Source organism: Pteropus medius, unplaced genomic scaffold, assembly GCF_902729225.1.
Source record: "Pteropus medius unplaced genomic scaffold, Ma_sr-lr_union100, whole genome shotgun sequence".
In the NCBI taxonomy this organism is placed as follows: Eukaryota; Metazoa; Chordata; class Mammalia; order Chiroptera; family Pteropodidae; genus Pteropus; species Pteropus medius.
The window spans coordinates 80096-93479 of NW_024349803.1; the positions used below are offsets into that span (position 1 = coordinate 80096).

At 53.0% G+C, this 13384-nt stretch overlaps 2 protein-coding genes across 2 annotated transcripts in view; one reads left to right on the forward strand and one right to left on the reverse strand.

Moving 5' to 3' along the window:
- Positions 1-10636, forward strand: part of HCRTR1 (hypocretin receptor 1) — an 11865-nt gene extending 1229 nt beyond the window's left edge. The window contains exons 2-8 of the mRNA XM_039836871.1: positions 508-843; positions 1050-1228; positions 2406-2649; positions 3010-3125; positions 4658-4884; positions 5880-6001; positions 7680-10636. Coding sequence (XP_039692805.1) covers positions 645-843; positions 1050-1228; positions 2406-2649; positions 3010-3125; positions 4658-4884; positions 5880-6001; positions 7680-7855 — 1263 coding nt within the window. The 5' untranslated portion in view covers positions 508-644 and the 3' untranslated portion in view covers positions 7856-10636. The remainder of the gene's footprint in view (positions 1-507; positions 844-1049; positions 1229-2405; positions 2650-3009; positions 3126-4657; positions 4885-5879; positions 6002-7679) is intronic.
- Positions 10637-10684: 48 nt separating this feature from the next.
- The window catches only part of PEF1 (penta-EF-hand domain containing 1), a 16676-nt gene continuing 13976 nt past the window's right edge, over positions 10685-13384 (reverse strand). The window contains exons 4-5 of the mRNA XM_039836797.1: positions 13341-13382; positions 10685-11685 (exon numbers count right to left, since the gene is read on the reverse strand). Of these exons, the coding sequence (XP_039692731.1) occupies positions 11456-11685; positions 13341-13382 (272 nt within the window). The 3' untranslated portion in view covers positions 10685-11455. The remainder of the gene's footprint in view (positions 11686-13340; positions 13383-13384) is intronic.

The following is a 13384-nucleotide window of genomic DNA, read 5'->3' on the forward strand; positions in this document are numbered from 1 at the left end:
CGGGAAGGGTCTGACAGGTCCGATGGGCGGGGCCTGAGTCTCTAACGCCTGCCTTGACTTTTTTTTCCAACCAAAAATTCTGGTTGGAATGGACTCAGGGGTGAATATTTGCAATCAGCTGACTTTCTCTCCCAAGTCTGTGGTGTTCGGTGGATTCAGACAGACCTGGCATAGTAGCTTTGTGACCTTGAGCAAGGGTCTCGACCTCTCTGAGCTTCCATCTCCTCTGTAAAGCAGGGTTCTCTAGTCATGGGAAGCTGGCTTTCTGTGTTGGTTTCTGGATAAAACACTAGGCGTGCTTTAGAGCTCATTACTCTCCTCCGCGGTCCCGTGAGGTAGGTACGGTCATTACCTCATTGTATGGACGGAGAAACCGAGGATGGAAGGGGAGAGCTTTGTCCTTCTCCACCACAGTCCACAGGACTGTGAGAATTAAGATATAATTTATATACAAATTGCCTGGCATAGTCCCTAATGTTTCCTTTCTTCCTTCCTCCCTTCCTTCAGGAGGTTTGGGTCTGGAACCCACAAAAGACCTGGGTGCAAGACTCCGGGGCCTGAGGGAAGTGGGCCGAAGCCTGGCCCGGGCTCCCCTCCCTCCGCAGAGCCCATGATGCCCCTCTGCCGCAGCAGCTCCTGAGCTCATGGAGCCCTCCGCCACCCTAGTAGCCCAGACTGGGGTCCCCACTGGCAGTGGAGAAGCGTCCCCCGTGCCTCTCGACTACGAAGATGAGTTTCTCCGCTATCTGTGGCGCGATTATCTGTACCCCAAGCAGTACGAGTGGGTCCTCATCATCGCCTACATGGCTGTATTCCTCGTGGCCCTGGTTGGCAACACGCTGGGTAGGTCCCTATGTCCTCGTGCTGTTGCGGGATTCCCCAGGGAACTGGAAGGGGTCCTAGGCCTCTCTTCTCTTCCCCTCTCCCCAGCCCCTATCTCTCTGCACTGATAGTGTGTGGGGGGGGAGGGGGGCGCTCGCTGATGAGCCTGAGCTAGAATGGGCATGGCTTGGCCCTTGACTTCACTTCATCCCCATGCCATCCCTCAGTCTGCCTGGCCGTGTGGCGGAACCATCACATGAGGACCGTCACCAACTACTTCATTGTCAACCTGTCCCTGGCTGATGTGCTGGTGACAGCCATCTGCCTGCCGGCCAGCCTTCTAGTAGACATCACTGAGTCCTGGCTCTTCGGACCTGCCCTCTGCAAGGTCATCCCCTATCTACAGGTGAGCTCTGTCCTTGTGCCCCTCATCACCTTCCTGTCACACCCTTCAAGTTAAAAAACCATGGCCTTTCAAAGGATGTGACCCTCAGACATGCCTTTCAGACAGAACACAGTGGCTCAGTACCTCTGTGGGCCATCCTCTACTGTTGGCCAGAGCGAAGACAAGCCTGACACTGGAGGGTACAGACAGCTCCACATACTCACACAGAGATCCTTTCCCCTCCCTTTCACACACACAGCCATGTGTGGACACATACACAGTGATCTCCAGGCACACCACACACAGTGGAGGAGAGAGGCACAAGCCCACAGTGGCAGACACAAATGCACATAGGCCTGCTTCCTGATCCCAAGGAGAGTAGATTTGAGGGGGCCTGCTAGAAAGGCTCCTCCCCTTCTCCTCACCCCTGGCCAGCGCTTCCCCCCCATTGAGAATCAGGATGTCCAGATGTGGTTGAGGGAGAGTGGTAGGAGGGCCAGAGGCCAGAATGGCCCCTCAGTTGCATTCCTCAACTCTCTCCTGTACCCCAGAAGGTGGGGGCACTCCTGGAGGCATTGCCCACCTGCACCTGGAGCGTAGGCTCATCCCTGCCTCCCAGAAGGAGGCCTGTTTCTCAACAGCCTGAGGAAGGGATAGCATCCCAGGGCAGTGAGGAATGCCTCTTGGATTTCCCACTGTTTTGAGGTTTTCCATTCAACTGATTAACTCTAGCAACCCTGAGAATAGAGACAGGCAGATGAGGAAAATCACCCTGGGAGATATTTAACCTTCCTTGCCTCAGTTTCCTCTTCTGTAACAGGGGATGAGACCCCACCTCATGGGATTGCGGTGAGGATAATGAGGACAATGTCTGGCATGTAGGAAGTTCCATAAGTGTTAAGTTATTATTCATAGCAGGGGAGCACCTACTCTGTGCCAGGTCTCAAGCTGGACATTTTCTAGCCATAATTTCATTTATTCTCATGAGAATCTTGCCAGGTGAATGATGTATTCCCACTCTGCAGGCGAAGCTTAGAGAGGGTGAGTGATTTGCCCAAATTTACACAGCCAGTAAGTGGCGGGGTCAGGATGTGCACTGCACCTAGCTGCTTGGTATTTCTGGGCTGTGAGCCCCATCATTCACCCCATGTCTCTGGGTGGCACCCAAGAGGACTGACATTGTGTCCCCATGGGGCAGGCCGTGTCTGTGTCAGTGGCAGTGCTGACTCTCAGCTTCATCGCCCTGGACCGCTGGTATGCCATCTGCCACCCGTTGTTGTTCAAGAGCACCGCCCGGCGTGCCCGTGGCTCCATCCTAGGCATCTGGGCTGTGTCGCTGGCTGTCATGGTACCCCAGGCTGCTGTTATGGAATGCAGCAGTGTGCTGCCTGAACTAGCCAATCGCACCCGGCTCTTCTCTGTCTGTGATGAACGCTGGGCAGGTAATGGCGGGAGCCTTGGGCAGGCATCCGTGAAGTGGGCACCTCTGAGTCACATACTCCCCTAGAGCAGAAATTTGTCAGGGCATCCAGGGTGGGTGTCTTCTCGGAGGACACCCTAGACCAGGCATCTACCAACTGCAACTCCAGGGTGGGTACCTCTTCTAGTACAGACATCTGCTAGGGATTCCTTCAGGATGGGCACCCCCAGGTTGGGCAACTCCAAGGCTCTCTCTGCCATGGTCCCTGTATGGGGCTCAGCTGCTTGCTTTGGCCCTAGTTGGGGCAAGGTGGCATTGCTTACCAGGAAAGGCTGGGAAGTCCCACATTGGGCCCAAACTTTCCATCTTTTGGTTCCTACAGATGACCTCTATCCCAAGATCTACCACAGTTGCTTCTTCATTGTCACCTACCTGGCCCCGCTGGGCCTCATGGCCATGGCTTATTTCCAGATCTTCCGCAAGCTCTGGGGTCGCCAGGTGAGGCCCACTCTGGTGTCGCTATTTGGGCTGGGAGGGGATGGGGTGCTGGTCTAAAAGACTAGACAGTTTTTTGCCTTCAGAACATGCCATCCTGTCTGCAGCCAGAGAGAGGCAACACCCAGGGACATATCAAACTCAAAGCCGAAAGCACTACTGCCAATCCTGGAACCAAATAGTAACTGATATTGTTCTAGTATCAGTAGCTGCCACTGATTGTACCATGCACCTCCAGGCAGTCTTGCATCCTCTTAACCACCATATATTATCCCCAACTTAATATATGAACAAACAGACCCAGAGAGGCAAAGCAACTTCTCCCAAATCCCTCCTTCAGTGAGTGGAAGGGCAGGGACTCGAACCCAGATCTGTGGGATTCCAGTGCTCAGTTCAGCGCCAGAACAATAGCACCTCCATGTTGCTTGCCAAATTAGGCATGTTGCCCACAATGTCTTCATAACTATCTGACCAAAGCAGCAATGTTACCCATTCTGAACATGCTGAGTGGCAGAGCCTTCCTGGTTCCAGGGCCTGCCTTCTTCTCCCTATTACAAACTGACTGCAGCAGATTTTAGGCAGTATTTTTGTGGTGAGTGGGGGGAGGAGGAAATGTGGGGAGTGCTTAGAGGCCCTTGGCACCAGCAGGAGTGAGTCCTGGGTCAGTGTCGGGTCAGTGTCTGGACAGTGAGAGGATGCAAGCTAGAACATGGCCAGCCTTGCAGTCTACCAGCACATGCCACCTGCTCCACACAGCTCCCAGGCAAGGTGGCAGCAGTCGCTCTCCTCATCTAACAGACAGTAAAACCAAGACTCAGAAAAAGAAAGTGAGTTAACCAAGGTCACATGGCTCGTGAATGGCTGAGCTGGCCCTAGACCCCAAGTCTCCTGGACTCGAGCTTCATGCCCTCTGCTGCGGGGTGATTCAGGCATCCAGTGGTAGAAGAGGCTTCAAGAATATCAATGGCTGTGCCGGGAGCCTGGAACCATCATAGGCTGATGGGTACTGCCCCAAGGCTGGGATCTGTGCTCTGAGGCCCAGGTCATTCCATGCTACCCACCTACTTGCCCCTTGCCCAGATTTCACCATAGGCAGGCATGGGCCAGCGGGAGGCACAGCTCACCTCCACTCCTACCCCACAGATGGAGGTGGTGATCTTAGGAGATGGTGATCCAAGGAGGATGGATGGGCAGCTGGGAGGATGTTGTCAAGTGTCCCCTGCCTCTAAGTTGCCTCATCTGAAACTGAGGGCCAAGAATACCTTCCCCAAAGGCACGTTGGGGGTGGTCTCACAATGAGCTAATGAAAAATGAAGATATGGTGTTCACCCTCAGTCCAGTCTTGGTCTTTATCATGAATATTAGGTTCCTTCCTATTGCAAGGGTTTGTTCCCCTCATCCACCTCCACCTGCCCCAGAGTCCAGCCTGAAGCAGAGCCCTGAAAAGGAAACCGACCTCCCACCACGAGCTCCTCCCACCAGGAGCTTCTCCCACCGGAAGCTCCTCCTACCATCGCTGTCTCTGTGCTGGACAGATCCCTGGCACCACATCGGCCCTGGTGAGAAACTGGAAGCCGCCCTCAGACCAGCCCGAAGAGCAGGGGCAGGACCCCAGTGCAGAACCTCTGCCTAGGGCCCGGGCCTTCCTGGCTGAGGTGAAGCAGATGCGTGCCCGGAGGAAGACAGCCAAGATGCTGATGGTAGTGCTGCTGGTCTTTGCCCTCTGCTACCTGCCCATCAGTGTCCTCAATGTCCTTAAGAGGTGAGAACACGTGGGGAGACATTGGAGTGGGTGGTGGTGGTGGGGTCAGAGGAAGGAGCTCTCTCTGCTTTGGAGAAAGACCTGGCTCCATGCCAAGGCCATGGTGTGACCTTGGGGAAGGCCATTTCTCTTCTCTGGGCCTCAATCTCCTCATCTGTAACATGTGAATAACTACAGTCCTGACCTCCATCATCCACTCATCAGATGGTAGGGCTGAAAACACAGTGAACAGTGTACAAGACAGAGTCCCTGCCATTACAGAGACTACGTCCAGTGGGAGAGAGAAATAAATACATAGTATAACTGCTATGAAGAAAAATAAAATAATGAAAGTGGATAGAGAGTGACAGTGACAGGGGTTGGTGTTTTGTTTTGTTTTTTTTTTAAATCTTTTCTAAGATATCATGGTTTTTAAAAAGCCTCTTTGAGGAAGTGCCATTTGGCAGACTAGAAGGAAGGGAGGGACCAAGCCCTGTAGAAGGGACAGCATGCTAAACAGAGGGAGACAGGGGCACCACAAGTGAGAGGCCATGAGGTACGAGGAAAGAACATGGAGTATCTGACATGAGACCATCTCAGTGTGAGTTTGTGCTTGGCTGCTCCATGGCTATGTGACCTTGGGCCTGTCACATAGCCATGCTCAAGACTTCTTTGAGCCTCAAATAGTTTCCCTCTTTGAAAAATGGATGGTGCCTATGACTCCCATCATGCTGCTATCAGGGTGGATGAGAAAGTAGATGGGGAGCCTCAGGGGATTAGATAGCTGGTAACTGAGCAGATGTACCCTAGTCCCTGTCCCTGGGCCTACTCTAGTCATACTCTCTGTTGCTCAAGACAAAAAACTGTAGTCAAGACCCCGGACCCAGGAAAGGGCTACCAGGCGGACGGAGGGGTAGCTTCTGTACTTTACAGACCTGTAGCTTGAGTTCTATGAGCAACGCCACACAAACGCGTATACACACATCTGCCCCATTTCTGACTGTCCTGTCCTCTAGGGTGTTCGGGATGTTCCACCAAGCCAGCGACCGAGAAGCTATCTATGCCTGCTTCACCTTCTCCCACTGGCTGGTGTATGCCAACAGCGCTGCAAATCCCATCATCTACAACTTCCTCAGTGGTAAGTGGGCTGGGGAGACAGAGTGACTGAGGGCAACAGTCCCCAGGAAAATAGCCTCCCTATCCCCAGCCTAGGCCGAATAAAGGATGACAGGGGAAGAGATACTTGCTCCTTTCCGGGGATCTTAACCCTGCTCTGGGAATTCCCACTCAGGGAGAAGACTTGGCCCCGCCCAGGAGCCTTGGTCTGAGTGGGAGACCAGCGACACTCTCAAATGTGGCCAGAAAAAGCTAACCACCACCCAGGACCCAGTTTTGCAGATTATACAGATCAGCGAGTGGGTGGGAAGGAGAGCAGATAGACCAGCTCATCTCTACCCTTGCCTGGTGCATGCACAGCAGGACTTCCAATCAGCCCTTCTGGTTAACAGAAGCTCCAGAGGGACCCATGCCTGTGGGAAGAGGGCCTGAGGAGATGACTGCATAATTGGGGTGTCAGAGGAAAGAGAGGGTCACCAGCAGAGGCAGCCCCGGGCAGCCAGAGGGCTTTCTCAGGCTAGATACACACTAGCAGAGGAACCAGAATTTGGAGGGCTATCCCTGGATCCAGCCTCCTCCAGCACTAGCCTTCCTAGTCCCCTCTCTGGAATTCCAGGCCTGCCAGTCCCTCGCCCCCACTAGGGCCTCCTCTCAGCTGTCCCACAGTTCCTATCGGCTGGCTCCCTCTACCTCAGTCTCAGAGTGGTCATGCACCCCTAACTTTGACTCAGCAAAAGTGTGACTCACCAGACCTCTGACTCTGGGACGAGGCCTAAAGGACTGGTCCAGATGACTGTTCAAGCCTGGACACAAATAATCTTCAAGAAAAGGTTGAAAGGGACCAGGGGTCAATATTATAACCCTCACTGAGGCTCAAGAATTACTGAACAGAGGCTGGCCGGATGGTTTGCAGCTCAGAGAACAGAAGGGATGAATGGAGTGCTGCAGTGTTTGGTCTACATTTACTGAGCACCTACTGTGTGCCTGGCCCTTTGCTGGGCACCAGAGAGGCTGGCGGGATGATGAAACATGATCAAGGAGGTTTCGGTTCCAGACAAAAACCTGTTTCTCTGGTGTCCCTCGGCTGAACACGGTGGCCGTGGTAGTTGCTCCTTCACCACTCTCGTACTCATTAAGCAAAGGGCTTTGGCATTAGAAACGGTCCGCCTTCTGGCTGGGTGGTGACCTCGGGCAAACCACCGCAGCTCTGTGTGTCTCATCTGTGAAGTGAATTTAAAGGACCCCACCTCTCCTGGGGGTCAAGGCCAAGACACCCGTTTACGGTGCCTGGTGTGAGGGCTACTACTGCTGTCGCTTTCATCACCTTGGAGCAGAGACGGGGAAAGCCTAGACGGAAGGTGAGCCCCAAGCTCCTCCACCTACACAACAAGGAGGGCAGAGGTGACCCGAGGCCCCTGAGCCAGAGGCCACGTTTTGAGCTGAGCTCAGAGCCAGAGCGCAGTCAAGGAATCAGATAAAAATTGCACTTCTCCCTGGAGACCCACTCTGAGTGAGGCCTCTGTCCTCACTCTTCCTGGCAGTGAAGGGGTGGCCCTGGGGCATTCTCCCTCCCAGCTCCACTCTTCCCTCCCGCCCCCTCACAGGCAGCTTGGTTGGAGTTGCGTGGGTGTCCTTGGGCCCAAGGCACCTTCCCGCTACACCTGTCTCCTTATGGCTGTGTCTTCTGTCTCCCAACTAAGGTAAATTCCGGGAGCAGTTTAAGGCTGCCTTTTCCTGCTGCCTGCCTGGCCTGGGTCCCTGCGGCTCTCTGAAAGCCCCCAGCCCCCGCTCCTCTGCCAGCCTGCACAGCCGGTGCTCCGTCTCCAAAGTCTCAGAGCACGTGGTGCTCACCAGCGTCACCACGGTGCTGCCTTGAGCAAGGGCTATTGGCTCCTGGGGGACCAGCCCCTACTCCTTGTGGAAAGACTGTTGGATGCAGTGCAAGGCCAGGGCTCCAGTCCTGGTTTTCTACCTGTTTGACTCTGGGCAAGTCACTTCCCTTCTCTCTGTGTCCCTTGAACAGGACTGATGTGAGGATTAAGCATGCTCAAGAAAGTGGAAAGCAATTTGTAAAGTGTAAAGTGTTGTGCACAAGATTATCATTGCATTCCTCTCACTTGGCCATATGCCACAGTACCATCCATCCTCATCATCCTTGCAGAGCTTGGCCTTCCTCCCAAACACCCCTCTCCTACCCAATTACCAGCCTTCCCTGGAGTCTGCTAGAAGGGCCCCAGCAGGCATTTCCATCTGGCCCAGTGGCTCCCTAAAGCCTCGGCTAGACTTGGCCAGCCACTCTGATTCCCGGTGAACTCATCTGGGCCCAGCCCTTCTCCTGTGGGAACACAGCCCCATGCTCACCAGGTGCCAAGCGCACGCACCGTAGACCGGACCCTTTTGGCTTCGTGGTGTGATAAAACACTTTCCATGTTGCCATTTAGCATGGAGGACAGCAGCCCGAAGCAATTGTAATTAAAAGCCTGGCACTGAATGTTCCCTTTCCTTGTAATTGCACAAAATCTGTGCTTAGGTTAGGAACAAGGAAGGTGGGGAAGTCAGTGCAGGGGTGCAGGTGGGGAAGGAAAACAGGCAGCACTGGAATGCTGTTACCTAGGGACTACTCCCACCTCCCATCCCCCAACACACTGCATCTCAGATGGGCTCCTAGCCAGGCCTGAGCACACACAGTGCTGCTTCCTCAGGCAGTACCAATTCTGATGCTCGGGATCTCGATCCTTGGCATATCTGTCTGCTCACAGGCCCAGAGGCCTTTGGAAGGTAAGGGGGTAAGGTGGGCAAACAGTGGGGTTAACAGACGACTATTCTCTGCACCTTCTTGGAAATTAGGGCTTGCATTTATTCTCTATGAACTCACTGGATAATAAGAGAAAGCCACAGACTTGGCTAGACGTGCTCTGTCTGCCACCAAGATGATCAGCGGGCTGCCAGATGCCTTGATCCTTGTTGCCAGAGCAGAAGGTGGAACACAGTCTGAAGTACTGCTCTGCTGAGAGAGGCAGGGGACATCTGGCAGAGGTCAGCCCAGCCGTGCGCACCACTGGGTCTGCTTAGTCTGATTAATGGAGCTGTGGGCTCCTTCTTGACCTCACCTGTCTAGAAGTGGGGTAAAACCATGATCCTGCCAGGGGCCCAGTCCAGAGATTTTTAGGCATCACACGGGTGGGTGGAAGGTGTAGTCTATCATCCCACTCTATAGATCACTCACCAACCCTGCTCTCATGGACAGTTCCACAGATATGCAGGTGTGGCCAGGTGGGCTGGGCTATACTGCCCATTCTGCACTCCTGCTGGCTTTAGGATCCAAAGCTGTTTGTCAAGTTTGAAGCCAGGCTTGGAGGTGCAGTGTGCAGGAGATGTGAGGGTTGGCCCCCAAGCTCAGAACCAACCATGCCTGCAAGTACCAACCTAGGTCCTGGGCTCCCTGGCCTCAGCTGAGCACCAGCTGAGACTATGATTGGCACTAATCTGAAGATGGGTTTTAGTACATGCTTGGCTCAGTGGGAACAAAGAAATGCCAGAAACTTCCATAATGGCAGTAGTTCTACTCTACTGGTTGAACCCAGTGCCATGGTGAGCCCAGGGCCTCCATTTGGGGGACTTGGATGAACTGGAGAAAATTCAGGGGAGGTGACCAAGGTGCCAAGGGGAGCAATGCTCAGTCAAGAGTTGCTGAAGAGCTTGGGAGGACTTGGGGGAAATGTGGTAGCAGATTCCAAGTATCTAGAAGGCTGGCATGGAGAAAGGGATGATATATGTTCTGGGTGGCCCAGAAGAGAAAACCGTAGCCAATGGGTGGTGGTTTCCAGGTGGCAGGATTTGGAAACCACATTGGGAAGAAGGTTCTAGGAGTCAAGGAGGAAATGGGCTGCCTAGAAAGGCACTGAGTTCTTTGTCATTGGAGATTGGCAAGCAGAAGCTGGACTCACAGTGGGCCATGGAGGGGATTCTAGCTCTGGACGGGAGCTGGCCTCCAGGAACTAGATTCCATCAAATTCTAGGACTCCAGTAGTACAGAGAATGAACAGGGTTGAACTGGCTGAGCCCAACATACCTGCGGGGCCTGAGCTGCCAAAAAGTCATAGCTTCTTTTCCCAACCACCCACTGCAGGGAGGGGAGCCCCTGCTTAGGGCCTGGAGTTCTTAATCTTTGCCCCTTCAAAGCAAAAGGATATCATACCATTACCTAGGATAAAGTCTCCCAGGCAAATCAGAATGTGACTTGGCTTTTGACTGAAATTTCGTCAGCTCGCTATAAGCATTCGGTGTAGACTGGATTATCACGCTGATCTGAAGACCCAACAGGCAAGTTCAGATGTTTGTGCTTAATAAAAATGGGGGTAAAGCTATAATAATAAATGGAGTTTGTCTGTAAAATAAAACTGGGGCTTGAAATAATAAAAAGGCCATGCTGTAAAAAGTTTAGGGCAGCTGCTTCCATCCCAAAATGCTAGCCCTAAAACTGTTGTAAAACACAAGGTCAGCTTCTTGAGCTGACCCCAGATCCCTACCCTTCAACTTCATCCTGGTAAATGGGAGCAGCCTTAGGTAGACCATGTACCCCTGAACTGCCTTTTTTTTGCATAGCATGGTATAGAGGATGTACTCAAACATTCAGTGAATGAAAGAATAAATCAAAGAATAACGGAATGGATGAGCATATAAACCCATAGCTGGGAAGGTGAGGTAGAATATGTGGAACAGAGTTTTATCATTTTATTGAAGTTTATAGTTTCACTGGACTTTTGGCCCCAAATGAACAAAACATTTTAAACAAAATTTTACAAAAGCATTGGCAGTGGGAGCAGCAACTGCCCCCTGGGGACTGAAGCCAAGCAGAGAATGGTGGGCAAGTGAGGAGTCTGAGCTGCAGAGGGCAGTAGCCTGGCCCAACATGCCCAGAGAGCAGACTGTCTAGGCACCCTGGGGAGGGACGGCCCCCAGAAGTTAACATACGCAGACTTGTGGGGGTGGTGGGATCCGGGCCACTGTTCCCCCAGGCAAATCTTTCTCCTCCTTGGTCAGATTCCACTTTGGAGAAACGGGAACAGCACGGGTGAGGGGACACAGGTGCGAAGGGCGACACTGCTGGTGCTGGGGCGCAGGAGGGGAAGCCGGAGGCCGGAGCCCGGCCAGCTGGACACTAACCCCTTTGCAGTGACTGGCGTCTCCTGTTACTGCTGCATGGCTGCGCCTCTTAAATGCGCAGGGCTGTAAGACATTCAACTTCCAGTCCTGTCCTAGGGCAGGCCCCTACCAGTGTGGCCTCATCCCAGGACCCCACTATTTGGTGGCTATGACACAGGACACCTAGCCTTCTTGTGGAACAGTGCAGCATCAGGAAAGGGAGAATCTTTTTCTAGGAGGGGCAGGAAAAGAAGAGAGGCCCACATGCTTCTTCCACTATATGGAGCCAGGCAAGGTCCCCTGGTGCATGCCACTCTCTACAATGGGCTGGTCACAGCAACCGAGAAGCTGTCATGGTAACGAAGTCCTCAAAGCTGAGCCGAATGTTGCCCTGCACAGCTGTGTCCTTCTCCCGGAAGGCCTCCGTCAGCACCTGCAGCTGGGTGCACACCTGGATGAAGCGGTCTAGCTGCATGGCAGGACTGGCAGAGCGCGAGCAGTAGCGGGAGACCAGGAGCTGGGTAAACTGGGGGCTCAGGTTGTAGCCCATTTGGGACAGAGCTGGAGAGGAGGGGCACACAGCAGACATAAAAACTTGTCATGAGCATTGCCATCAACCAGCTCCCTGAGCACAGCACTTCAGGGGACTTCACGGGGATTGGCATCGAAGCAGAAACAGGACAGAAGTCCCGAGGATTTATCCAAGATGGCAGGAGTACAACAGGGGCTCTGTGTGGATGCTTCCCTTAGCTGAAAGGCCCCATCCCTGTTTTTCTAAACCTCCACTACTGTCTGTTCAGTCAGGGGCCTGTGGGGTCCCAGAATGACACCAGACTATCTGTGCTCATCTCTAACTCACCTGAATTACAGAAGGAAGCCTGAGCCCCAGGGTGGACGTCAGAGGCCGTGCAGCACAGGGGTTACAGGGCCTGCTCTGGAGTCAAGAGAGGCCCTCGGCAAGCTGCGTAACCTTGTAATCCTCTATCTTACATCTCTAAATGGGGATAATACTTATTATGGTAGGTTCTAGTAAGGATGAAAGGAGCAGATCATGCAAAAAGCACTTGGTAAAGTGCCTGGCACATAATAAGCATTCAGTGAATATTATTTGTTAAAAATAAAATCATCATCATCTTCTCAGGCAAGGCTTCTGGGCAGTTCTAAGGTCACAGCCTACATGCTGCTGCCCCTGTTCCCCTCACCTGGGAGGCTTCCTTCCTTCCTTTCTGCATAATCTACCAGCTCGGGCTAGAATCTCTGCTCCCCTTTTGGTATGTGGCCGTTGGGCAAGTTTCTCATGAGTAAAAGGGCAATCATAAGGGTAGGGAATAACAAAGTTACCTATCACATGGGGAGAATAAACAATGAAACATATTAAAAGTACTTATTACAGTGCCTGGCAAATAACAAGCATTCATCAATAAATATTAGTTTTGTTGTAATATCACCCTTACCAATATCCATGACAGGACCCCACAAGAGAGTAGGTGATCAGTACAGGTCATCTTTCCCTTCTACCAGAGTGCAGATATGGTGAGCTCACCTCCACCCACAGAACTTCCTAGTCTGACTAAAATCCACAGCCAGGGCAAGGAGCTGGGTTCTCTGAGGAGCCCTTTCTCCCACTCAGGGGGAAAAGCTCCTTGTCAGGTTATCACCCCACTAATCACCCACCCTCTAGAATCAAAATTGGAACCAGACCTGGAGCTGTGACCTCAGGTCATCTTCCCAACTGCAACTTTTAGAGTGGTCTGGGTAGATCCCAGAGTTGGGAAGGAAACTGCCTTCTAGCAGAGCTAGCAACGGAAGCCATTTTGCCGAGCCCTGTCCAAGGCTCTTTCCATTCGGCATACTAGAAACTGGAGGGGAAAGAGCCATATGAGCCACACATCCTAGTCTCAAAGTGCTCTGGGCTGCAGAGTTTGCATCCCCATGGCTCCTTGCCAGCTGGGCCTGTCTCACCTAGCACTGCCAGGAGTCCCATCACCAGAAGTCCAGCCCCGATCCTGGATGCAGGTGTTTCCTTGCTCTGGCTCTTGGCTCAATGCCCCAGCCAGGTCACAGAAGGAGTGGGAAGTGGGCCTGTGTCGAGGGCAGTAATTTTCAGTGCAGTTGGACATTTGGTATTAGTTGAGAAAAGCCCTTGCTCTATCTTAGGGAGCAAAGAGAAAAGTCTGGCTTTGCCTGTGCACTGAGTGCCCTGCCATGGCCCTCACCTTGCTGCAGCTCTGTGTAGCTAATGGAACCCGAGCGGTCCCGG